The 27,966-nt window shown below is 40.5% G+C and overlaps 1 protein-coding gene across 1 annotated transcript in view; it reads right to left on the bottom strand.

Annotated features, from left to right (window-relative positions):
• LOC134349226 (PDZ and LIM domain protein 4-like) overlaps positions 1-27,966 on the bottom strand; it is a 109,718-nt gene that overhangs the window by 62,589 nt on the left and 19,163 nt on the right. Inside the window, exon 2 of the mRNA XM_063053237.1 lies at positions 22,744-22,895. Within this exon, the coding sequence (XP_062909307.1) occupies positions 22,744-22,895 (152 nt within the window). The remainder of the gene's footprint in view (positions 1-22,743; positions 22,896-27,966) is intronic.

The following is a 27,966-nucleotide window of genomic DNA, read 5'->3' as shown; positions in this document are numbered from 1 at the left end:
GGGATCAGTAGCAGTGCATATAATTTACATGAATATGTATTGTTCATTTCTTCCAAGTCATCTGGAGTAATTAACTTTTGGGTCTTGTCACCGTTTTGTTCTGAGGCAGGCGCCCTATTAATCAAAGGCTGTTTGTACAGATGTAACAAAAAAATTAAGATTTATTGTGTTTTTTTTTGATTCAGTTAAGGGTATTGGCAAGCAAAAGGAAGCACTGTGCATTTGTTGAAGGCCACAAGAAATCACTTTAGAGTTGAATAAAACATACAATACAGAAAGACAGACAAATGATTACTGACATTGTACCGAAAACAAAGTGATGCTCACCATCCACTTAGTGAGCTGATCTGCATAATGCCAGAGGAGAACCACAGATTTGATAAACTCTCACCCAGCTCTCTCCATCTTGTCCCCATCTCCAATTCTTAACACTAACAATAGTCATGACCTAGCCCGAGAAGATTCCCCCTTGCATAAAGAAATTGCCCCTTATCACCTTCAAGACCCTTTTTAACTCTTGCAGCCCCCACCCAAGACACACACATCTCAAACAGATGCCCCAGGTGTGCAAGGGGGTAAACATTCTTCACCGGTATCTAATCGGTAACTATGTGGATTCAAAATAGAGACAAAATATTGGTCAATAAGAGGGGAATGCAGGTAATAACCACATTCCAATCTGACACCAATATGAACGTCAATTTTATTTGAGTATATACCATGGAGGAATCACAGTTAACTCTTTCCTTACAGAATATATGTGCGGTCAATAGGCCTGAGGAAAATGAACATGCTAAAATACAAAAGTGCAGGCTAAGGTTGTATGTTGGCAACAAGGGAAATTGTTCCCAAAGTTGAAGAGTAAAAAAAAAATCAAAATCCTACTTTTCACCATTCCTCAGCATGCAAAGAAACCAAATTAAAACTGTAACATGATCACAATGTTTAATAAAAGGGGGAGTGTCTTAAATGTAGAATTACTGATGGTCTTGAAAGTGAATGACAGATGTGATGCGAGTGTAACACTGTTGTGCATGCAGTATTATACCGATGAACAGACCAAATATGCAATTGGATAGTCAGAAATATGAAAATAAGGCACAATTGGTTTCAAAGACAGGCTTAACTATCTAATCTTTAGGTTCAGGACCCAACTTTTCGGGAAGGGGATGGCAGAAAGATATTCTCTTGGAGGAACAGTCATATTAAGATACAGTAGGTGAGGGTGGAGCCTGACAGGTGGTATGCAGACCATCAGAAATGATCTCAGCAGGTTGAAAGGCATCAAAACCAAAATTCCAGTTGATCATGTTGGTTGACTACACCTCAAGCTAAGGTTTTGCAATGAAACCAGAACTGGAAACACATAGTCCAGGCTTCTCTGATTGAAAGACTCTGAATAGACATTAAGCATTTTTTTCCCGCAGTATTAAAGCATAATATTCATTAGGATTTCTAGAAACTACAAGCCAGCTGTGAATGGAGTCTTATCCTTGGAGCAGTATCCCATTCCTGAAATAGAAGACCTATTTACAGTTTTGCTGGAGGGCAGCAGTTCACCAAGTTAGATACAAGTCATGTTCATGCATACTAACAGAGTATCATGGGATCAGTCCAAGCTTTTGGCTGTCAACACACACAACGGTTTGTTCACATGCAGACAACCAGTCTTTTATTTTATCCACACCTGTCATGATTTAGAGAGCTGTGGAGAGGCTGCTGCAGGGCATTTCCAGCATTGCTTTACGGATGATATCCTGGTTAAGGGAGTTTCCAGATATGAACACCTGCAAACCCAGAAATGTTGAGCAGACTGGAAAAGTTTTAAAGAGAAACAAGTGCATCATTTTGGTATCTAAAACAAAGTACTTGGACACAAGGAACTCAGTATAAAGAGGTAAAAGTCATTATTAAAGCTCCAGCAAATTTAATCCAGTTGAAGGCACATCTGGGATTAATGACTAGACGATTTTTGCAGATTCATCAATGCTCATAAATCCATTGCACCAATCTTTACAAAAGGGCGAGAAGTAAAACAGAGCAGGTAACAGAAGTTTGTATAGGGGAATACTTTGCATCTAGTGATCATAATGCATTAGTTTCAAGATAATTATGTAAAGGGATTGGCCTGGTCCTTGGATTGAGATTATAAATTGGAGAAAGGCCTAATTTAAAATACTGTATCAGAAAGGATCTGGCAAGTGTGGATTGGCAGGTTGTTTTCTGGTAAAGGTGTACTTGGCAAGTGGGAGGCCTCAACAGTGCTATTTTGAGAGTACAGAGTTTGCATGTTCCTGTCAGAATAAAAAGCAAGAATAACAGGTTTATGGAACATTGGCTGTTGAAAGATATTGAGCCCTGGTAAAGAGAAAAAAGTAGTGCTTAGCAAGTATAAACAGGCAGGAAGGGATGAGGCACTTGAGTACAAGAAATGCAAGAGAACACTTAAGGGAATTAGGAAGGCTAAAAGAAGACATGAGTTTGATTTAGCAGACAAGATGGAGGAGGATACCAAGGGCTTCTACAGTAGTGCTAGGAAGTTTGTGAACCCTGTAGAAATATCTCTATTTCTGTATAAATATGACCTAAAATGTGATCAGGTTTTCATGCAAGTCCAAAAACTAGATAAAGAGAACCCAATTAAACAAATAACACACAAACATTATACTTGTTCATTTGTTTATTGAGAAAAATGAACCAATATTACATGTATTTGTTGGAAAAACTATGTGAACTTCTGGGGTAATGCCTTCCACAAAAGCTATTTGGAGTCAAGTGCTCCAATCAATGAGATGAGATTGGAGGTGTGGGTCGAGAGGTGCCCTGTCCTATATGAAAAGAGAGACACACAAAGTCAAGTTACTGACAGAGCCTGCTCTTCTCAAGATAGATATGTTTATGTGCACCACGCCTCAATTAAAACAACTTTCAGGGGACCTCAGAAGAATTGTAGAGATGCATGAAGCTGAAAAAGGAAACAACGGCATTTCTGAAGACCTGATTATTCATCCGTCCACAGTACAGAAATTGTCTCCAAACAGGAGGAACCTCAGTGCTGATATTACTCTCCTTAGAAGTGGGCTTCCTACAACGATCACACCAAGAGCACAATGTGCAATGCTGAGGGAGGTAAAAAAAAACCTAAGGGTAACAGCAAAAGATCTGCAGAAATCTCTAGAACTTGCTAAAGTCTCTGCTCAAGTATCCAGCAAGAAAAATATTGGACAAGAATGGTGTTCGTGGAAGGACACCACAGAGGAAACCACTGCTCTCAAGTAGATTCCAGACCTTAACCCAATTGAGATGCTGCAGCATGACCTGAAGAGGGCGAATCATGCAAGGTATCCCAGAAATATTGATGAACTGAAACAGCTTTGTATGGAGGAATGGGTCAAAATTCCTCCTCGTCATTCTGCAAGTCTAATCAGCAGGTACAAGAAATATTTGGTGGAGGCTATAGCCGCTAAATGAGGTTCTACCAGTTATTAAACACAATAATTTACATACTTTATCCATCCTGGACTGAATAATTAAACAGTGTGTTCGATAAAGACATGAAATATGCTATTAGAACATAGAACAGTACAGGCCCTTCAGCCCACAATGTTGTGCCGACCCTTAATCCTTGCCTGCCATATAACCCCCCACCGTAAATTCCTCCATATACCTGTCTAGTAGTCTCTTAAATTTCACTAGTGTATCTGCCTCCACCACTGACTCAGGCAGTGCATTCCACGCACCAAGCACTCTCTGAGTAAAAAACCTTCCTCTAATATCCCCCTTGAACTTCCCACCTCTTACCTTAAAGCCATGTCCTCTTCTATTGAGCAGTGGTGCCCTGGGGAAGAGGCGCTGGCTGTCCATTCTATCTATTCCTCTTATTATCTTGTATACCTCTATCACGTCTCCTCTCATCCTCCTTCTCTCCAAAGAGTAAAGCCCCAGCACCCTTAATCTCTGATCATAATGCATACTCTCTAAACCAGGCAGCATCCTGGTAAATCTCCTCTGTACCCTTTCCAATGCTTCCACATCCTTCCTATAGTGAGGTGACCAGAACCGGACACAGTTCTCCAAGTGCGGCCTTACCAGAGTTTTATAGAACTGCATCATTACCTCGTGACTCTTAAACTCTATCCCTTGATTTATGAAGGCTAACACCTCATAAGCTTTCTTAACTACCCTATCTACCTGTGGGTGTTATTAGTTTAGGCCGATTGTGTACGTCTATTATTGTGACTTGAATGAAGATCAGGTGACATTTTATGAGTATTTAAGGTTGCCATAGCCAGGGGTGGTAATGGCACGAAGCTCCCACTGCCTATTAAATGTTTTTCAATGGCATCTGTCTCAAGTAGCCTCTGACAACCAAGTCCAGCTCCTGACCTTCACATGTGGCTTAGCTACTTAGCCCGGCAGAATGATTTCTACTGACAGAAGGGGCAAAGGTGGGCTATTGGCGCCTTAAAACCAGTCACTTCAGACATAAGGGGCTCCTCCTCCGAGGCTGACACCTCATCTTGGAGAAGGAAACTCTGATTTCCAACCTCCGCTGCCTTTTGGCTATACCCACTCATGGGGAAGGCCTCGAGAGCAACCCAGAGGGGAAAATCCAGAGCTGGAGTCCCTAAGGCAGGCCTACGTTGAGTTGGCTGGCAATTCCTGTGATACCACTGGTGCCAAACTGTATTGGCCTTTGCTGTTCCTTTGGGTTCATCAGGTGCGTGGAGTCGGGAAGCTTGCTACATGGGCAACAGCTTGCACTCCATATTATATTGCCTCGGCTTGTGTATATAGACAGGTAGGATGCAATATCCAAGACAAATTCTGCAGGAGTTCCTCATTTACAAAGGGGGAATTCCATGAGAAACAGGCACACAATCTGAGGTGAGCAAAGGTAATCAAATCAAAGAAAGAAAAACACAGTTTGAACTTTCTCCCCAATTAGCAGGGGCAGCACTAAGGTGGTGCTATAGCCCCAGCAGAAATTACAATAGCATCACCATAGCACCATTAAGAAAGTAACTGAAATTTCACATACAAGTTGCAGCTGCTTTGTTTTCTCTGTATAGTTTTGAATACAGCTTGTTTCTCCAGTCGATCTAGTGAATCAGCGCCCCCAATTACCATAGCACCCACGCAGCAATAAAGTTAAAAACTCTGTGCTGGGTCAGATCCACTCTACATTTCTGTTTATTTTTTCGTTGTCAATGTCTTGCAATTGCTGTCCTCAGATCAGTTAAGCTGATCTAAGATCACTTCAGGTGGTGATATCACTCACTCTCACTCACGCGAGAGATTGATAGTATACATACATTGTGCAGGATCCAGGCGCAGATCCATGGTCTCGCGAGACTAATGGATGCCACACACACACACACATTGTGCTTTTACAAGCTAGCGTGGGCCTGGCACGTGCATTATTTTGGCCGGCATGAAAAATGGATCGATTTTTAGTGAGAAAACGACCTCATCCAGAGGAATCAGTGGTGTCTCAGCCTGAGCCCGCCTTAATTGAAAGTGACATGCAGAAAGGAGTAAGTGGGGATGAGGATGACAGCAGTTCATCGAAGGAGTGCGAGGGCGAAGTAGAGCAACAAGAAATGGAGCAGGATTCAGAAGAGAACATGGATGAAGCTGCTCTTAGTGCTATTGGGAATACTGTTAGCGATGTTAGCCAGCAGCCTGAGGAAGGATCCCATCAGCCAGCACAGAAAAAGTACCCTCCGCTGCTCGCAACAGTTTGGCAATCAGCAAAGGAGTTTTATTCGTGGCTGGTTTGACTGCCTGGAATATTCGATCACGAAAGATACTACATTCTGCTTCATATGCAGGCATTTCCTGTGTGAAGGGCATGGATTCCATTCTGAGTCTACCTTCACTGTCACCGGTTACCGCAACTGGTGGAAAGCTACAACAGCTTTCAAAACCCACCATGTAAGTGCAGCTCATAAGTTTGCTATGGAGGCATGGGCTGAATTCAGATTGAGAAAACAAGACGGTTCAAGATTGGGAAATATGCTTGATAAAGGACATACAAAGATTGTCCAAGAAAATCGTGAGTATATGAGACCAGTGGTTGAGTCTCTAGCAAGGACAGACAGTGAATGACACAGTGGAATTTCTAGCTCTAATGAGACCCTACCGCGATGTATTTATAGATTTATACAAACTAATCTGCATATCACTGACTCTACCTGTGACACCTGCCTCATGCGAACGGAGTTTCTCTTACCTCAGACGCCTCAAAAACTACCTAAGGAATAGCAGCGGTGATGCTTGGAACAGCAACTTGGCTCTGTTGGCCATAAACAGCCAGAGGACCAAAGCACTTGACGTCCAGAAAATCATTGATGTTTTCACCACCAATCACAACAACAGACGGATTGTGCTTCTCTGAAAACATCAACGGTGAGTGCAGTTGATTTTTTTAAAATTTGGGCCAAGACTAATACTGATTATTATTATTATTTTGAGGTGGATACCCCATAGTCCTTATGTTTACTGCTATTAAGCCTACTGGTTTTATTTAGACTTCCAAGCAGTGATTCTGTTGATTTTTGTTTTAAATTCAGTAGCCAAATTAATTGAGATATTGCATAGTCAGAGTACGATTTGTCCAACTCCTGGTACAGCCTTGCATCTGTTGTTTGCCTTATTTGACTTTAATAACGGTGTATCTTTTGGCACTGTCTATGTAATGCGAATAGCAGTGGACACTGTGAGTTAGCGTTGTGTTTTTCAGTTTAAAAGCACGCATTTGACACTGATTGCGGGATTGGTGTGTGATTCACGTTGTGCGCTGTGGGTCGGATGCTCTGTTGGTTTATTTATGCTCCGTGTAGCCCAGGTTGTCTCTGATGCTGTTGACACTGTTACAGTTCACTCCTATATTAGATCTATCAATTGCTGTTGCTTGTGAATCAACAGAGGCATTTATAGTAGGCACATAACACTTGAAACTGGCTTTTGAACATCATGCGTCTGGCCTTGCGAATACATATAAATACCATACCATATGAATACATATCATACAGTAATACGAGGACGAAGGGTCTCGGCCCGAAACGTCGACTGCACCTCTTCCTAGAGATGCTGCCTGGCCTGCTACGTTCACCAGCAACTTTGACGTGTGTTGCCATACAGTACATCCCTCAGCACCATCACTGAATAATTCAGCCTCACTGCAGCACCAGCAAGAAAAAATCTCTGGCGTCGCCATTGTCAATTAGATAATAGTCTGCACTATTGTTCCTTTTACCAAAATGCATTATCGTACTTTTCCCACACTGTATTTTATCTGCCACTTTTTTTGACCATTCTTCCAACTTTTCCTACTGCAATTGCCTTGCTTCCTTAGCACTACTTACCCCTCCACCTACCTTTGCATTATCCACAAACTTTGCCATAAAGCCATCAATTCCATTAGTTAAATCATTAAAAACAACATGAAAAGTAGCGGTCCCAGAACTGACCCCTGAGGAACACTAGTCACTGGCAGCCAACCAGAAAAGGCCCCCTTTATTCCCACTAGCTGCCTCGTGCCTGTCAGCCATTCCTCTATCCATGCCAGTATCTTTCCTGTAATGCCACAGGATTTTATCTTGTTAAGCAGCCTCGTGTGTGGCACCTTATCAACTGCCTTTTAAAAATCCAAGTAAGTGACATTCACTGCCTCTCCTTTGTCCACCCTGCTTGTTACTTCCTCAAAGATCTCTAACAGATTTATCAGTCGGGATCTCCCTTTACAGAAACTATGCTGACTTTGACTTACTTTACCTTTACTCTCCAAGTACCTTGAAACCTCATCCTTAATAATAGACTCCACTTTCCCAACCACTGAGGTTAGACTGATTGGCCGATAATTTCCTTTATTTTGCCTTCCTCCCTTCTTAAATAGTGGAGTGACATTTATAATTTTCTACTCATTCAGGACCATGCCAGAATCAAGTAATTCTTGAAAGATCATGACCAATGCATCCGTCACCTCTTCTGCATCCTCTCTCAGGACTCTGGAATGTAGTCCATCTGGTCCAGGTGACTTGCCCATCTTAAGACTTTTCAGTTTGTTAGCACTATTTTCATTCTAATAGCAATGGCACTCACTCCTGCTCCCTGATACTCTCAGACCTCTGACACACTGCCAGGGTCTTCCAGTGAAGACTGATGCAAAGTAGCCATTAAGTTCATAGAACATAGAATAGTACAGCACAGTACAGGCCCTTCGGCCCACAATGTTGTGCCAACCCTTAAACCCTGCCTCCCATATAAGCCCCCACCTTAAATTCCTCCATATACCTGTCTAGTGGTCTCTTAAACTTCACTAGTGTATCTGCCTCCACCACTGACTCAGGCAGTGCATTCCACGCACCAACCACTCTCTGAGTAAAAAACCTTCCTGTAATATCCCCCGAGAACTTCCCACCCCTTACCTTAAAGCCACGTCCTCTTGTATTGAGCAGTGGTGCCCTGGGGGAGAGGCGCTGGCTATCCACTCTATCTATTCCTCTTATTATCTTGTACACCTCTATCATGTCTCCTCTCATCCTCCTTCTCTCCAAAGAGTAAAGCCCTAGTTCCCTTAACCTCTGATCATAATGCATGCTCTCTAAACCAGGCAGCATCCTGGTAAATCTCCTCTGTACCCTTTCCAATGCTTCCACATCCTTCCTATAGTGAGGCGACCAGAACTGGACACAGTACTCCAAGTGTGGCCTAACCAGAGTTTTATAGAGCTGCATCATTGCAACGCGACTCTTAAACTCTATCCCTTGACTTATGAAAGCTAACACCCCATAAGCTTTCTTAACTACCCTATCCACCTGTGAGGCAACTTTCAGGGATCTGTGGACATATATCCCCAGATCCCTCTGCTCCTCCACACTACCAAGTATCCTGCCATTTACTTTGTACTCTGCTTTGGAGTTTGTCCTTCCAAAGTGTACCACCTCACACTTCTCCGGGTTGAACTCCATCTGCCACTTCTCAGCCCACTTCTGCATCCTATCAATGTCTCTCTGCAATCTTTGACAATCCTCTACACTATCTACAACACCACCAACCTTTGTATCATCTGCAAACTTGCCAACCCACCCTTCTACCCCCACATCTAGGTCGTTAATAAAAATCACGAAAAGTAGAGGTCCCAGAACAGATCCTTGTGGGACACCAGTAGTCACAATCCTCCAATCTGAATGTACTCCTTCCACCATGACCCTCTGCCTTCTGCAGGCAAGCCAATTCGAAAACCACCCGGCCAAACTTCCCTGGATCCCATGCCTTCTGACTTTCTGAATAAGCTACCGTGTGGAACCTTGTCAAATGCCTCACTAAAATCCATCTGCTCTTTCTTTGTCTCCCATTACTACCTCACCAGCATTATTTTCCAGTGGTCCAATATCAACTCTCACCTCCCTTTTACACTTTATATAACTGAAAAAATTGTATCCTGCTTTTTGTTATTGGCTAGTTTGTCCTCATATTTCATCTTTTCCTTTCTTATAACTTTTTTTTAATTTCCTTTTGTTACTCTGTATGCCTTTCCTCTGGCTTTTATGCAGTCCTTAACTTCCCTTATCAACCATCATTGCCTGCCTCCGCCATTTGAGAACAACTTTTTTTGTGGGACAGTTCTATCCTATGCCTTGTGAACTATTTCCTGAAACTTCAACCACTTCTGCTCTGCTGTCATCCCTGCCAGTATCCCCCTCCAATCCACCTGGGCAAGCTCCTCTCCCATGCCTCTGTAATTCCCTTTATTCCATTGCAATACTGATACATGTGATTTATGATTCTCCCTCTCAAATTGCAAAGTGAATTCAATGATACTATGATCACTGCCTCCTAAGGGCTCCTTTACATTAAGCTGCCTAATAAGGTCCGGGTTAATACACAACACCCAATCTAAGGTAGCCTTTCCCCAAGTAGACTCAAGCACAAGCTGCTCCAAAAAGCCATCTTGTAGGCATTCCCCCTCTTGCGATCTGACACTAACCTGATTTTCCCAATCCCCTTGCATATTGAAGTCCCCCATTAAACTGTGACATTACCCTATCCATGTCTTTTCCAGCTCCCTTTGCAATCTTAACCTCACAACTTGGCTAGTATTTGAGGCCTATATACAATTCCCATAATGGTTTTCTTTTACCCTTGCAGTTTCTTAACTTCATCCACAAAGATTCAACATTCTCTGACTGTATGTCACCTCTTTCTAAAGGTACAATTCCATCGCTTACCAAGAGAGCCACACCACCACCTATGCTTTCCTGCAGCCTTTAGTGTGCATTGCCCAGTATTCCCTCTTGCCATGTATTTTCTTTAGCATTCCAACAATTTTTGCCAAGGTTAACACTAAAGTCATGGCGTTGTTTTGCTGTTGGTTTTAAACACAAAGCATGGAAACACACAAGATGATAACATAGTTTGATTTTAGTCAATGCTTGCATGGACTTTAATTGGTTTGAATTCTGTATTTTTCAGAAACTCAATGATCAAGTTAGTGACAATGTCAGGTGAAGTGACTCAAGGTATTGAATAGTTTTGAAATGGACGGTGGTTCACTCAGCTTCATATTCAATTACAGTTGTTTGAATTGTGTTTGATCTAAACCATTGCCTGTGCCTGCCCACATGGCCAAATTAATCTTTTATGGGCTCGCAACTTAAATCAAACTCCAGATCTTAAAGCCATGATGTTCCCTCAAACTAAAAGTTACAAGCATTGCTTAGACCAGGGCAGTGGATCCTGATTCCCCTGCCCACGCATCTTTGATTGTTACCTGCTAACAAAAGACTTTGAAATGTTTATGTTCAAAAAGGGATTTCAATATAATTCAAAAGAATTTAAATTACTAAAAATAAAAAAAGTTAAGATGTACTTAACAATTTATTCAAACAATATAAATTAAATACCAAGTCAAATAACTAGCATTTAGTTCAATGTACCATCATGTTGAAAAGCAGAGGGGCCAGATTCATAGCATATTTAATCACCTTATTTTAACTCATTGAACACAGCCCTCGGAGATGGTGCAAAATCCACAGTGGAGTGGCAGGTTAGATGTACAAGTTTCAGACAAATTATATGTTGAAATATAATTTTGAAAGACACATCCCAACAGTTCTTCAAAAAGCCAAGCCCATTCTTTTCGCAACTGGCAAAATTATAAAGCAGCAAAAACAAAAAAGTGAGCAATTACCGCCATACGTAATTAACAAAATGTAATTAGTGTTGGTGCTTAGCATCTACAGTTATCAGTCTAACGTTTTCTTTGCAATAATTAGCCTGAATCATAAAATATGCCATTAAATTCAACACAAATAGAGTACAATTCTTAACCTGGCATGATTGAGTCTTTACTGGTGCTGAACTAACAGATTTCCTGAAGCAGCAGATTGTTACTTTATTAACGCTCCAATATACTTCCAATCCACTTTATTTAAAAGTGGCGCAGAGTAACACTTCAGTGAACTGGGGCAAGCTTAAAGGAAGAACAGGAACAGGGGCCCCACTAAGTGGAAAGTATAAACATCACCTGACCAGCCAGAAGCTGAACATCAGGATTTCTGAACATGTGAATGGAAGACTGAGTTTTAATTCAACAGTCAGACATGTAGTTTTAATCAGCCAAGCATGATGAATTTGAGCTCTAATCATATATCTCAATATTACAGCCACACATCTTACAAGCAACTTCTGTAAGATTAGCTTTAAAATAATTTTTCAATGTACAAAAACATTTTCTGAATAAAGACTGAAAGTATACATATTTCAAAAAATTGCTGAGGAAATAAGTACTTTAAAGAAGCATATGAAACATTGCTTTGTCAGAAAAGTAAAAACAAAGGTGGACAGAAGAATCTAAAACAGCACCAAATACTTAATGGACTCTCCCCATGGGTTACCCTAAATTGCGACAATGTGGAATTATTAAACCAATGAAATCCAGATCCAAGTTTTTGCAACGTCAGCAGCTGGTTTGCCCAACTGCCACTTCAGGCTTCACTCAACATAAACATCAACATCAACTTATCCACACTAGGCCGAATCCCGAATCACTCTTTACTGTCATTAGCCATTAGGTTAATCTCCATAAACACATTTATCTTGCAAAACAAATCCGGTTGTACTTTTCCCCAAACCAGTCTAAAAATGTTTTCATCCTGAATTATTTAATCATTTAACCATAGCTACTCACATTTTCGCACGCCACCCAAACTATAGCGTATCCAAAAATTTGCTGCTACTGTTTTTTGACATTATGCTTTTTAATATACTTGTCATTCATCCCTGCTTATTTCCATTCCCTATTCTCTTTGGAGAGAGGAAAAAAAACACAATCAGATTAAGGCCACATGTTTCAACTTCTAAGCCAAATGAACAAAACAAAAATTGCTGTTATACTGCTATGTAAGCAACTATTTAATGTCAAGACCTTTGACAAAGTGCCACACACAAGGCTGCTAACCAAGATAAGACCCCACGGCATTGCAGGAAAGATACTAGCATAGATACTAGCGTAGACTAGCATAGCTGACTGACCGAAGGCAAAAGAGGGAATAAAAGGGTTTGTTTCAATTAAAGCTTAATTGTCATTCAACCATACATGAATACCACCAAATGAAACAACGTTACTCCAGGGCCAAGGTGCAAAACACAGTGCCAACAGTCATACACAGAACAAAACATGCATAGCACGTACAAGGTAACAAGCATATAAAGGTATCAGTAAGATACAGCCACAGGATGCTGGAGACTAGCGGTGTTCTGCAGAGGTCAGAGTTAGGTCCGCTACTTTTCACGTTGTAAGTTAATGACTTGGATGATGGAACTGATAGCCTTGTAACCAACTTTGCAGACAATACAAAGATAGGTGTAGGGGCAGGTCATGATGAGGAAGCTGGGAATCTGCAAAAGTAATTGGACAGATTAGGAGAATGAACAAAGTGGCAGATGGAATACAGTGTGGGGAAGTGAATGGTCATGCACTTTGGAGAAAGAATAACTGCATATACTATTTTCTAAATGGGAAGCAAATTCAAAAATCAGGGTGTAAAGGGATTTGGGAGCCTAAGTGCAATATTCACTAAAGTTTAACTTGCAAGTTGAGTCAGTAGTAAGGAAAGCAAATACAATGTTAGCATCTATTTTGATTGGACTAAGATGTAAAAGCAAGGATGTAATGCAGAAGATTTATAAGACATTGGTCAGTCCACATTTGGAGTACTGTGAGCAGATCTGGGCCCCAATTCTAAGAAAGGATACACTGGCATTGAAGGGTATCCACTGGAAGTTTATGAGCGTGATTCCAGGAATGAAAATTTAAAGTGTCCCCCGCTTTTCGAACATTCGCTTTACGACACCTCGCTGTTACAAACGACCTACATTAGTTACCTGTTTTCGCTAACAGAAGGTGTTTTCACTGTTACGAAAAAAGGCAGCGTGCTCCCGAGCAGCCAAGCTCCTCCCCTGGAACTGTGTTCTAGCCGGTATTGCTTAAACACATGCATGTGAGCATCTGTGCTTTATGTCGATTTATTTTGAGCATCCGTTTGCAAGATGAGTTGTAAGGTATCGGAAAAGCCTAAAAGAGCTTGTAAGGGTGTTACACTTAGCATAAAACTAGACATAATTAAGCATTTTGATCGTGGTGAATGAAGTAAGGACAAAGTGAGTTTGGCTTGTGGAAATTGATGAAGATGATGTTGAAGAGGTTTTGGCATCCCATGACTAAGAACTGACAGATGAAGAGCTGATGCAATTGGAAGAGGAAAGGATAACAATCGAAACCGAATGTAGTAACGAACGGACCAAAAGTGAAGTCGTCCAGAAACTGAACGTGAAGCAACTGCGTAAGATTTTCACTACAATGATTGCAGCAAAGTACGACTTTAATTTTGAAAGGGTACGTAGGTTTAGGGCAAATTTGCAGCATGGTTTGAGTGCTTATAAAGAACTGTATGATAGAAAAATGCACAAGGCTAAGCAGTCAAGCATATAGTCGTTTTTCAAGCCTTCCACATCAGCCACAGCAGACGACGAACCTTGACCTTCGACATCCCGGCAGGCAGAGATAGAAGATGACCTGCCTGCCCTGATGGAAACAGACGATGATGAGATGACACCTCAATGTCCCACCACCCTAGTGGTCCCAACCTCTGGGCCGCGGACCGATACATTGCCGCAAAGCAATGTCGGCCCAGACTGCGTCGCCTCTGATCTGGGCCGACATTTACGTGCCAGGCGGCACCTAATTAATTAGCTTGTTTATTTCGGCTTTTTTCTTAAAGATGTACTGGGTGTGACCCGGCTACCGCTGCATGCTTCACGGATCGGTATCGGTTGGCGGCCCGGAGGTTGGGGACCACTGCACCACCCCAACCTCCAACAACTCAGCCTAACACACCATCATCAGTGTGCTCGGCGCTGTCTTCACGATTCCAGTAAGTGATACTACACTGTACACACATTATTTCTACTTTATATAGGCTGTGTATTTTTATGTGTTATTTGGTATGATTTGGCAGCTTCATAGCTTAAAGGTTACTGGACAGAGTGTTTCTGCCGAGAGCGCTTTACAGTACGGATGATGTTTTCTGGCTGATGTGCAGTATTAGATTATGCCACATGTACTGCTTAGTGTTGGAACCAAAAAGTTCCACTTTAGTCTCACTTGATCACAAGACCTTCTTCCACATTTTACAGTATCAAAGTGATGCTTTACAAAGTCTTTCTGGGCAAGGATATGCTTTATTTTTTAAGCCAAGACTACTTCTTTGGCACTACCATAAATACCCTTTTTGTACAAGGCCTTAGGGACTGTGGAGCCAAGAACTTCATCTCCAGTTGCAGCCCATTCAGTGACTGTTGGCGTCATAGTAGCTGCTCTTACAAGTGCCATTCTTCTCTGGCAACTAATATTAAAGGGGTGGCCTGACTTGAGCACTGTGGCTGTGGTTTCCTATTTTTAAACCAATTTTTCCACAATGGACTGCACTGTCCTCAGAGGGATGTTCGGTGCCTTTGAAATGGTCTTGTACCCTTCCCCAGATTTATGCTTCTCCATTATCATTTCCCTAACTTGCCTTTAATGCTCTTTTGCCTTCATTTTTATTTGGTCTGTTGAAAATCTATCATACTTCTGGACCATACAGAGAAGGGGGAATTTAAAATATTCTCATGAATTCATTGAAAACAGGTGGTCCTCCAATTTTCTACATCAGCAAATTGAGTGAGTTGTCAAAGTACTATACTGCATTGCACCTGAGGAAAGTTAGCATAGTAATTACAAAGGGGATGAATACTTTTTCAACCTCAATTTTGGTTTTTAAATTTTTAGTAGACTGCTGCCAGAGTTTTGAATTTTCCTTTTGATTTGACCTGATGCACAATGTTTTGTAGATTATCTCAAAAAATTCTACTTAAATACATTTATGAGACAGTAAAATGAGAAGATCGTTGTGGGGACCGAGTGCTTTCAAGCCACTGTATATTTAAAGGTGAAGTTGACAATTTATTGATTAGTAGGGGCATCAAAAGGTTACAGGAAGAAGGTGGGAGAATGGGATTGAGAGTGAAAAAGAAATCAACCATGATAGAATGGTGGAGCAGACTTGACAGACCAAATGGCCTAATTCTGCTCCTACATCATATGGTCTTAAATTGACAATTCTTTAAGCAGTCAAATTTCCCCATATATCATTTGTGCAATTTCTAGGACAGAATGGGAAAATGAAATGAGCAATTTTTAAAGCGGGAAATAACTCCTAAAAATTAATCAAATAAGTGAGCTTTCTAGACATTCACGCAGGAAAAGGACTTGCACTTTAACTACTATTTTGGTTTTACATCAATCTTGTGCGTTATTTCAGCTTAAAATAAAATAAATTCCTGTTTCCTCAAAAAAAACAGAAAATGCCAGATATATTCATTGATCAGACAATTCTCTGACTCTACCGAACCTATCATTTCAAGTTGTTATGTTATCACCAAAACAGGCAAAGGTTAAAAAAAAGCTTTCGGTTGGCGAGTGAAGGGAGGGGCAAAAATCACAGCAATCTGGAAGTGCTTGGGTTTATGTAAACAGTTATTTATATGGCTGCATTCTCACTAACCGTCATATTTTCTACAGGTATAGGCACCCTTATTCTCAAAAATGGAATTTGAGTGTCTAATTAAGCTGTAGAAAACAGAAGTGCTGAATATAGGAATTGACCAGGTCCAAGTTTTCAATGTGTTACTCTGGAAAACAATGATCATACGACTTAAACTTGCTTGTGAGGCAGTTTGCAGTTCAGCTTAGATCTACAGAACATGTGGTAACATCTTTATTCAAAAGGACTCCATGCTTGCCACTGAATAGTTGCTGTGTGCAACTTGTAGCTAGTGGCTTTCTTTTCTTCCATTTCTCAATTCAAGTGAATAATTATCACCAGGCAATAAACTGACATTACAGTTTTGGCAAACTGAACTTCAGTTACAAATATATTCCAACTGACCAGTCTTCAGATTTAGTTCTTCCAGAGAAAACACTAGAGTGATTGTGAAGATCAAAGTTAGACATCTTAAGTAGGGCAAAGGATTGAGAAACTGGTAGGTATTTTTTGTTTTTTTCCTGAAAATTTAGCTAATCAAGCAATACAAAGTTGAAATAAATTGAGAAAATTAAGGTTTCATCTCACAAAAGGTATTAATTTATGAGACACTAACTCTGAACAAAACTACCTTAGCTATGCTAGCTGCCACAAAGTCCAGTAAATGGGGCCACACTGAACGAATTCTTGGGAGCGGAGAGATACCAAGATTGCCCGATGCATTGTCCCACTTCTTCATATCAGTCAAAGCAGTCAAATATTTTGGGTTAGTAAAATAATGTCCAAAGCTTCAGTGGCAGACAGAAAGTAGTAAGTGTAAAGGTCATAAAGTCATAGAGCCATACACAGAGGACCAGGTCATTTGGCCTTCTCGTCCACATCAACCCGTTTTTCTGCCTAGTTTTATCTACTCATACCATAGCCCTCCATATCCCTCCCAAACACGTACCTATCTGAGCTTCTTAAATATTGCATTTGAACCCAACTCTACCACTTGTGCTGCCAAATGGTTACTTACACACACACACACCCCTCCCTCTGAGTGAAGTTCCTCTTCAAGTTCCCCTTAAATATTTCACCTTTCACCATAAACTTACAACATTGAGTTATAGTCTCTCTCAACATCAGGGGGAAAAATCTGCTTGTATTACTCTATGCATATCCCTCAATTTTGTGCACCTCTGCAAGATCTCTTCTCTTTTTCCAATGCTCCAGGAGATGACACACTAATCTATTCAACCTTTCCCGACAACTCAGGTTCTCAAGTCCCAGCGGCAAATGTGTTCAATGTATTGAGATAGAAGTATTTAGTCTTTGTATTATGATTTAAGAATACAGAGTCAAATTCAGAGTCCCATTATTTGCTATTTCTATATAAAAGTTAGAAAGTATGACATAGTTTCTAAAATTTTAAAATAAACAGAATTTTTCACATATTACAGTACTTCAATCAAATACACATAAACCAGAAGGATTTATGGCAATCAATTCCAAAATGACTAAAGGATCTCACCATTTGAAATAGGAGGCCTGAGTCCAATGAATTCTAATTAAAATCCAACATTTCATGTGCTTTATTACAAAATTGCTTAAAAATTTAATTGCAGTTTTGCCTTCAGAAAAAAGATCAAATAAAATCAATTAGAATCAGACCAGGTTCCAATTGTACAATTTCAAAAGTCTTGATTAAATCCTACTCATTATTTGTTCTGAATTGTTACTTCTGCACATATGACCCCCTCTACTTTACCACCAACCAGGGAGGTCATCTAATTAACTAAATAATTTAATTGCACAGGACCCTTTTCTCTCGTATTAGCAATCACTGTGATACTTAGTTTGCAACAAACTTTTTTTGATATAAAGAACAAAGTGCTGGAAAATCTCATTAAGTCAGGTAGCATCTATGGGAAGTGAAAGTTTACCTTTCAGCTCTGGGACCATTCATCAAAAAGTAAATGAAATCAGAACAAAGCTCATTTTATTCAATGCCCATTAGTGGTTGATCCAGCTAAGACGTGCTGGGGTTATCAGCTCTCCTGAACTCTTGACAACAGTAATAGGATAAAGAATAGATGTTACTGTTGTTACATCTCAAAATAGCTAACAGATGTATAATTATAAACACTTCGGTAGAAGGAAAGATGCTTCCATTTATTGTAGTTTCAATATTCCTGTCCTGTTTCAAAGCAATTAACTGGCAATGCATAGTTAATTAGTCACAACTGAGTGGACAAATGACTAGTAAAATTGTGTACATCTAGGTTCTACAAACAAATTAATTTATAAGTGATCAATTATCTTATATTGAGATGTACATAGACAAATGGCAGCCAGAATGTCCTTAGGCAATGGGAATATGTTTGAGATCGGGAATGTTATGGCAGAGGGAAGCAGCTATCAGAAAGGTTAAATTTCCCATGTCTTGAATTAGATCATGCTCCAAAGCTGAGTGTTGGAGCCTGAATTAGTTACTTTGAGTTGCAAGGAGTATACAAATCAGAATGATAATTATATGCTTAACAACAAACACCTCATGAAGGGCCCTCGAAAGCAAGATACAGTTTACACCAATCCACAAAATGTCAACACAGCTGCACTAGGAATCTGAGTATTGTAATAGTGTTGGTACCATACAACATTCCTTGCTGTCAAACCCAGTTGTCATGTGCATTTTAAAAATCTGCATTAATTACTACAAACCTATATAAATGGGGTAAAAGAAAAAGTGCAATGAAGTTATTAAAATTAATTCCCATAGCACTGTGATTCAGTAGTTGGCTAATATGTGAATTTTGCATACATGACTGCATTCTTATTACATAAATCACAATAATCATAGCCCAGGAGACCACAATTAGGCTCATTATAATCACGCCAGCACTTGACAGAACAACTGACATTCTACCCCAGACCTATTCCCCCCTAGCCTTGCAATTTTGTTTAACCATATACTTATCCAGTTCTCTTGAAGGCTTCAATGGAACCCGCCTCCACCACATTCTTGGCTGTACATTCCACATTCAACCATATACCACATTAAAAATGTTTCCCCACACATCATGATTAAATTATTTTCCCGATTATTTTACACCTGTGGTCTCTAGCCTTACATTTCTCAGCCAAAAGGGAGTCACCTTCCACTATTCATGCTGACTAGACTTTTTTGTGGATTTGTAGCACTTCTCCTCTGATCCTCAGCTAGTCTCCAGTACACAAGTACTGTAGTCTATTCCTGTAACAGTAATTACTGTATTTATCACTGGCACCATTCTTGGGGACAACTTCAAAACTTGCTTCTGGAAGCAATTTGGAAAGCACAGAATACATACATCCCAAAGACAAAGTAGTATTCCAGAGGCAAGATGACACAACTGTGGCCAACAATAGAAGTCAAAGCCAACATAAAAGTCAAGGAGAGGGCATATAATAGAGCAAAAATTAGTGGGAAGTTACAGGATTGGGAAGCATTTAAATACCAGAAGGCAAATTATAAGTCATTAAGATAAAGATGGAATACAAAAGTAAGCTGGCCAATAGTATTAGAGGATACCAAAAGTCTTTTTTTCCAGAAACAAAGTGTAAGGAGAGAGGAGAGTGGATCTCAGACCACTGGAAAACGATGCTGGAGTGGTTGTGATAGGGGACAATGAAATGGCAGAAAAACTGAATAAGTATTTTGCATTAATCTTCACTGTGGAAGACACTAGCAGTATGGTGGAAGTTCCAGGTATCAGGGGTTATGAAGTGTGTGAAGTTCCCACAACTAGAGAGAAGATTCTTTGGAAACTGAAAGGTCTGAAGGTAGATAGGTCACCTGGACCAGATGGTGTACACTCATGGGTTCTGAAAGAGGTAGTTGAAGAGATCACGGAGGCATTAGTAATGATGTTTCAAGAATCAATGGATTCAGAAAAGGTTTCAGAAGACTGGAAAATTGCAAATGTCACCCCACTCTTCAAGAAAGCAGAGGAGAAGAAGAAGAAGAAAGGAAACTATAGACCAGTTATAAACCCCCAGCGGTTGGGAAGATGTTGGAGTCTATTCTTAAGGATGAGGTTTCAGGGTACTTGGAGGCACATGATAAAATAGGCCATAGTCAGCATGGTTTCCTCAAGGGAACTCCTTGCCTGACAAACCTGTTGGACTTCTTTGAAGAAATAATAAGCAGGATAGACAAGGAAGAATGTTTGATGTTGTGTACTTGAATTTTCAGAAGGCCTTTGACAAGGTGTCACACATCAGGCGGCTTAACAATCTCCAAACCCATAAAATTACAGGAAAGATTCTAGCATGGATAAAGCACTGGCTGAGTGGCAGGAGGCAAAGAGTGGGATTAAAGGGAGTCTTTTCTGGTTGGCTGCTGGTGACTCGTGGTGTTCCACAGGGGTCTGTGTTGAAACAGATTCTTTTTATGTTATATATCAATGATTTGGGGAATGGAATTGATTGCTTTGTAGCACAAAGTTCGCAGATGATACGAAGATTGGTGGAGGAGCAGGTAGTTCTGAGGAAGTAGAGATGCTACAGAAGGACTTAGACAGATTAGGAGAATGGGCAAGGAAATGGCAGATGGAATACAGTGTCAGAAGTGCATGGTCATGTGCCCTGGAAGATATGAAAGGGTTGACTATTTTCTAAGTGGAGAGAAAATTCAAAAAAAAAATTGAGGCAACAAGGGACGTGGGAGTCCTTGTGCAGGATCCCCTAAAGTTTAATTAGCAGGTTGATCCTGTGGTGAGGAAGGGAAGTGCAATGTTAGGATTCATTTCAAGAGGACAGAATATAAAAGCAAGGATATAATGTTGAAACTTTATAAAGCACTGCTGAGACCTCACTTGGAGTGTTGTGAGCAGTTTTGGGTCCCTTTCTTAGAAAGAGTGTGCTGAAACTAGAGAGGGATCAAAGGAAGTTCACGAAAATGATTCCAGGATTGACTAGCTTGTCATATGAAGAGCATTTGAGGGCTCTGGGACTATATTCACTGAAATTCAGAAGGATGAGGGGTGACCTCATTGAAACCTATCAAACGGTGAAAGGCCTGGATAGAGTAGATGTGGAGAGGATGTTGTTTCCTATGGTGGGAGAGTCTAGGACCAGAAGAGACAGCCTCAAAATAAAGGGGCATACATTTAGAATGAAGATGAAGAGGAATTTCTTTAGGCGGAGAGTGGTTAACCTGTAGAATTCTGTGCCACAAGCAGCTATGGAGGCCAAGACTTTATGTATATTTAAGGCGGAGTTGATAGATATTTGATTGGACAGGGGACGATGGGATAGGTGGAGAAGGCAGGAGACTGGAGCCGAGAGGAAAATTGGGTCACCCATGATGAAATGACAGAGCAAAGTCAATGGGCCAAATAGCCTAATCCTACTTCTATATCTTATGGTCTTATATTAAAAGGGATATCATTCTTGATTAACGGTTCTGGGCCCTCATCATTCTTGTGACATGATGACCAGAAAAATACAGAGGCTGGACAGTGCCTTCATTCAGTGCCTTTAACTGGTTACGTGCCTTCATTGTTTTTAAATTCCATGCTCTATAGAAAAAGTCCATAACTGTCTATGCCTCATTATTCTTGCATCATTAAGAGATGTACCTGGTAATGTAAATACAAGTCAAAGCTAAAACAAAGTCATCAATTTAAATCATGCACGGGAATTAATGCGATTTAAATTTGAAATTAAAAATGTTTAATGTTAATTTTTAAAAAAATTCAAATCCTACAGCTGCAGCGATGGGATTTGACAGCCCAGGCTTGTAGATACCAGTCTATAGTTTAATTCACTATTATTGGTCCCCTTTAGGTGGTAACTTAAGGCTCAGTATCAACACTATTTTCCCCAAATTGGTCAGATGAAATTAAGATTTTGTGGCTTATGTGAAAAAACCGCTATGAAATTACTTACAAGAGAAAGAAAATCCTGCTATTTTTAAAAGTAACATTGCAAAGTGAACAGGAAAAGCTGATTGAACAGTGGCATTAAGGGAATAATGCACACAAGATCTTTGGCATCCTGGAGATGGACAAGGGGAGGGCAAGACAAATGTAATTGAACTGGATGGAAGCACACCATTCCAGCCATCAAAAAAAAACTCAAGTAGTTGACCATCTTCTCCCAAAATGAATTGAGAATTTTTTGACATGCAATCTAATGCATATTACAGCCATTCAGAAGGGAATACAGAAAGAAACCAGTGTTACAGAAAGAATCCAGTGTTGGTGTGAATGTATGTACATTTAACCACATGCTCACTCCCCCGCCCCCCCCCCCCACCACCTCACTCTTAGCCATTAAGGACTCTATAAATCCAAGTGCAGCTCTTTCCCCAGACAACAGCACAGTAAAATCTCGTCACTCCAATTCCAATTTGCAGAACTCTCCAGTGCAGAACATTTTGTCTGTAGCATGGCAAATTAGTTAATTAGGTGAGGCTGAACCAATATTCTCAATGACTTGGAGGTAAAAGATGCCTTTTTGGAAAAGGTGGAAACAAAGTCAAAATTAATGTAATTTTAGAAGTTGGTATTGTGGGTTGCAACAAGCAGCAAAAATTACTTCTGGAAATTATGACCATACTTACTACTTCACAAAATCATCAAGCTGAACATGTACAAGAGATGTTTCTGAATTTTAAGTCACTCACCTGTTAATGGAAAGTGTGAGCTGGTCCGTACAGGCCTTGATCTTGTTCTGGGCATCAAGATGGTTCATATTCTCTGTACTGTCTTCATTGATAGCTACAATTATGTCACCAGGGCACAGATTTGCTGAGGATGCCTTACTGCCAGGAGTAACCTTTAACAAAATTTAAAAAAATAAAAATAAATTGCAAGTTCACAAAGCAAGGGGGTACCAAACCACCAAATAAATTCATCCAATAGCCTAGTGCAAGTCTCTGTTACTCTACAGTAGATGAACATCCCCTTGCACCCAAAAGGTGATGATTAGGTATAGGTAAACAATAATCAAAATTTGACTTTGAGATTCATATCTTTGTCTCTCCCTTTTCCCTTGCATTGTTTGCATTTTCCAAGATATCAATGATACACTAATTCAGGGGTTCCCTTCCTTTTTCATGCCACGGACTCTTACCATTAATCGAGGGGTCCGTGGACGCCCGGTTGGGAACCCCTGCACTAATTTCATTGCAGGGGCAGCTGCACAACAGTTTGCTACATTATTCCACAAATTAATAAAAGCAATCTTGAATAATGTACTGAGAAAATGTTTAAAATAACTAAATACAATCTGAAAAACTGAACATGCTGAAAATCTGAAATAAAATACAGAAAACGGGGACAATATTTGAGAAGTCAAACAGCATCTGTGGAGAGAGAAACAGTTATTGTTTCAGCTCAATGACTTATGACATCCAATGTTTGCAAGCTCATTTCTACAATGGCATCCTGCCATGTGGTTCAATTAAACACCACAAATAATCTTGTCATGCAAAGATACAAAACTTAAGTATGGGTGACAATGGGTAGCATCAACATTACAGTGACATGCAAAAGTTTGGGCAACCCTGGTCAAAATTTCTGTTACTGTGAATAGCTAAGCGAGTAAAAGATGATCTGATTTCCAAAAGGCATAAAGTTAAAGATGACACATTTCTTTAATATTTTTAAGCAAGATTACTTTATTTCCATCTTTTACAGTTTCAAAATAGCAAAAAAGGAAAAGGGCCCAAATCAAAAGTTTGGGCACCCTGTATGGTCAGTACTTGGTAACACCCCCTTTGACAAATATCACAGCTTGTAAACGCTTTCTGTAGCCAGCTTTCAAGTCTTTCAATTCTTGTTTGGGGGATTTTCGCCCATTCTTCCTTGCAAAAGGCTTCTAGTTTTGTGAGATTCTTGGGCCGTCTTACATGCACTGCTCCTGAGGTCTATCCACAGATTTTTGATTATGTTTAGGTCAGGGGACTGTGAGGGGCATGGCAAAACCTTCAGCTTGCGCCTCTTGAGGTAGTCCATTTTGAGGTGTGTTTAGGTTCATTATCCTGTTGTAGAAGTCATCCTCTTTTCATCTTCAGCTTTTTTTTCCCCAGATGGCGTGATGTTTGCTTCCGGAATTTGCTGGTATTTAATTGAATTCATTCTTCCCTCTACCAGAGGAATGTTCCCCGTGCCTCTGGCTGCAACACAAGCCCAAAGCATGATCGATCCACCCCCATGCTTAACAGTTGGAGAGGTGTTCTTTTCATGAAATTCTGCACCCTTGTTTCTCCAAACATACCTTTGCTCATTGCGGCCAATAAGTTCTATTTTAACTTCATCAGTCCACAGAACTTATTTCCAAGATGCATCAGGCTTGTTCAGATGTTCCTTTGAAAACTTCTGACGCTGAATTTTGTGCTGTGGACGCAGGAAAGGTTTTCTTCCGATGACTCTTCCATGAAGGTCATATTTGTGCAGGTGTCGCTGCACAGTAGAACAGTGCACCACTACTCCAGAGTCCGCTAAATCTTCCTGAAGGTCTCTTGCAGTCAAACAGGGGCTTTGATTTGCCTTTCTAGCAATTCTATGAGCAGTTCTCTCAGAAAGTTTTCTTGGTCTTCCAGACCTCAACTTGACCTCCACCGTTCCTGTGAATTGCCATTTCTTAATTACATTATGAACTGAGGAAACTGCTACCTGAAAATGCTTTGCTATCTTCTTATGGCCTTCTCCTGCTTTGTGGGCATCATTTATTTTAATTTTCAGAGTGCTGGGCAGCACCCATAGCTGCTGATTGTTGGGACAAGGTTTGAGAAGTCAGGGTATTTATAAAGCTTTGAAATTTGCATCACTTGGCCTTTTCTAACGATGACTGTGAACAAGACATAGCCCTGACAAGCTAATTAAGGTCTGAGACCTTGGTAAAAGTTATCTGAGAGCTCAAACCTCTGGGGGTGCCCAAATTTTTGCATGGTGCTCCTTTCCTTTTTTTCCCACTCTAAAATTGTACAAGACAAAAATAATACACTAATCTTGCTTAAAATGTTGAAAAGAATGTTTCATTTTTAACTTTATGACTTTTGGAGATCAGTTCATCTTCTACTCATTTAACTATTCACAGTAAAAGAACTTTTGACTGGGGTGCCCAAACTTTTGCATGCCACTGTATATACACAAGAAAAAATGTACTGTACACAACTTCATATTAAGTAGTGATTGCTAAAAGTGAAGAAACCCAATTTGGCTGAGTGGGTTGAAAATAATGACTGCACATGGGGGGAAAAATAACTTTAAAAACATATTACAATACAGCAGAGGTTTCTTAGTTGTGTACCAGTCTCTAAAAGCAACTAGAAAACTAGACACTGATTAAAATGCCTTCCTGCAAACTAGACTTTTGGAAGAGATGTAGCAATGTCAAAAATTCCATGACTGTGTTGCTAGGCACAGCTCAAACACCATCTATAAATCTGCCAATGACACTATTGTTGGCAGAATTTCAGATGGTGACGAGGAGACAGGAGTGAGATACATCAGCTGGTTGAGTGGTACCACAACAGCAACCTTGCACTCAACGTTAGTAAGATCAAGGCGTTGACTATGGCCTTCATGAAAAGTCAATGGAACACACACCAGACTTCAAGAGATCAGCAGTGGAAAGGGTGAGGCATTTCACATTCCTGGATGTTAACATCTCTGAAGATCTATCATGGGTCCAGCATATTGATGCAATTACAAAGAAGGCATGGCAGCAGCTATGTATGTCTCATTGCGAGTCTGAAGGAACTTGGAATGTCACCAAAGACTCTTGCAAATTTCTACAGAAGTATGGTAGTGGGCATTCTAACTGCTTGCGTCACCATCTGGTATGGAAGGGTGATTGCATAGATCAAAAAAGCTGCAGGAAGATGCAAACAACCAGCTCCATCATGGGCACGAGCCTCCCCAGCATACAGGGCATCTTCAAAAGGCGACGCCTCAAAAAGGTTGCATCCATCATTAAGGACACCCATCTCAGAGGATATGCCCTCTTCTCACAGCTACCATCAGGGAGGAGGTACAGGAGCCTGAAGAAACACTATGTTCCAGGAACAGTCTCTTCCCATCTATCAGCCTTCTGAATGGCAAAGCTCTTTTTACACTGCAAAAAAACCTATAAATTACAATAAAAAATGTAATGTACTCCTGTCACAAAACAACTTTCACAACATATGTCACTCAACTCAACTCTGATTCTGAACAATTCCTGATCAGAGCCGCCAGTGAGAGTTTTCAAGAGTAAACATCTTTCTAAACCAGAGCTCAAAAAGAGCTGGTATCAAATAACACTTGTTATAGTACAAATTGTACTCCAGAAATTAAAATGACATCTTGGCTAGTACTCTACAGTGTTCTGCAGGAGCACCACAGTGTCAATAATGCATTCCCTTTTGGAAAAGACCACGTTTCAAATACAGCTAATTTTCTCAGCTGGATACAAAAAGATCACAATGACTTTTGGTGGATCAAGAAAGTTACTCTTGTAGGTTTGACAAGTCCTGTATAAAGATGGATTTTCTCAAAAGAAAATTGAGAATCCTCTTAAGAAAGATGGATTTCCTCTTCCCTGGGGAATTCAACTTACAGTAAGTTGAGTACAGGGCCAGGCAAGCCCCAAATACTATTAGCAGAGAATTGCTGGTTATCTGCCAGGCGTAGAACTAAACAGAAACTTACACTTTAGAGCCTCCTTGTAATCCTCCAAATGGGGACTTCCAGATATCACTGGAGGAATCCTGCACAATGAAGCACAAATCCTACCCTTTGCAAGGAGCCTTGACCATGACAACTTTCCTAAAGCTCCGGATAGCTGATCAGGTTGGAAGCATGGTCTGATCAACTGGCAATGACAGACATTTCACTAGATGCTGCTGCAAGAGAAATAAAGTGGAGAGGTGAAGAGATGAGAATTGCTAACAATCCATTTTTCTGATAGAGTTCTGCAAACCGGTCCTACACGGATCAAATAATGAGGCTGCTCAGAGCCAAACATATCCACAAGACCACAAGATATAGGAGTAGAATTAGGTTATTTGGCCCATCAAGTCTGCTCTACAATTTCATTATGGTTGATACAATTCCCTCTCAAGCCCAATCTCCTGCCTTCTCCCCGTATCCCTTCATGCCCAGATGAATCAAGAAGCTATCAAACTTACCTTAAATACTCTAAATGACTTGGCCTCCACAGCCAACTGTGGTAATGAATTCCACAGATTCACCAGAAATCCCTCCTCATCTCCATTCTAAATGGATGTCCATTCCGAGACTGTGTCCTCTGGTCTTAGACTTCTGCATCATACAAAACATCCTCTCCACATCCACTCTATCAAGGATCTTCAACATTCAATAGGTTTCAATTAGGTCACCCTTTATTCTTCTGAATTCCAGTAAGTAAATGGCCTAAAGCCATCAAACATTTCTCATAGGATAAGACTTCCAATCCCAAAATAATTTTTGAGCCCTCCCCAATGTCAGCACATCACTTAGACAAGGGGCCCAAAACTGCTCTCAATACTCCAAGAGAGGCCTCCCCAGTGCCTTATAAAGCATCAACATTACATTGTTTCTTTCATGTTCTAGTCCTCTCGAAATGAATGCTAACATCGCTTTTGCCTTTCTCACCACCGACTCAACCTGCAAATTAACCTTTGGGGAATCCTGCATGAGGACTCCCAAGTCCTTTGTCAACCCTTTCATTTCTTCTATCAAAGTGCATGGCCACACATTTCCCAACACTATGTTCCACCTCCCACTTCTTTGCCCATTCTCCAAATCTGTTCAAATCCTTCTGTAGCCTCCATACTTCCCACACTGCTGCCTCTCCACCCATCTTTGTATCATTCACAAACTTGGCTACAAGGCCATCAATTCTGTCATCCAAATCATTG

The sequence above is a fragment of the Mobula hypostoma genome, chromosome 7 (genome assembly GCF_963921235.1).
Source record: "Mobula hypostoma chromosome 7, sMobHyp1.1, whole genome shotgun sequence".
Classification (NCBI taxonomy): domain Eukaryota; kingdom Metazoa; phylum Chordata; class Chondrichthyes; order Myliobatiformes; family Myliobatidae; genus Mobula; species Mobula hypostoma.
Note: the sequence above shows the minus strand (reverse complement) of the source record. Positions and strands in the feature narration are given on the sequence as shown.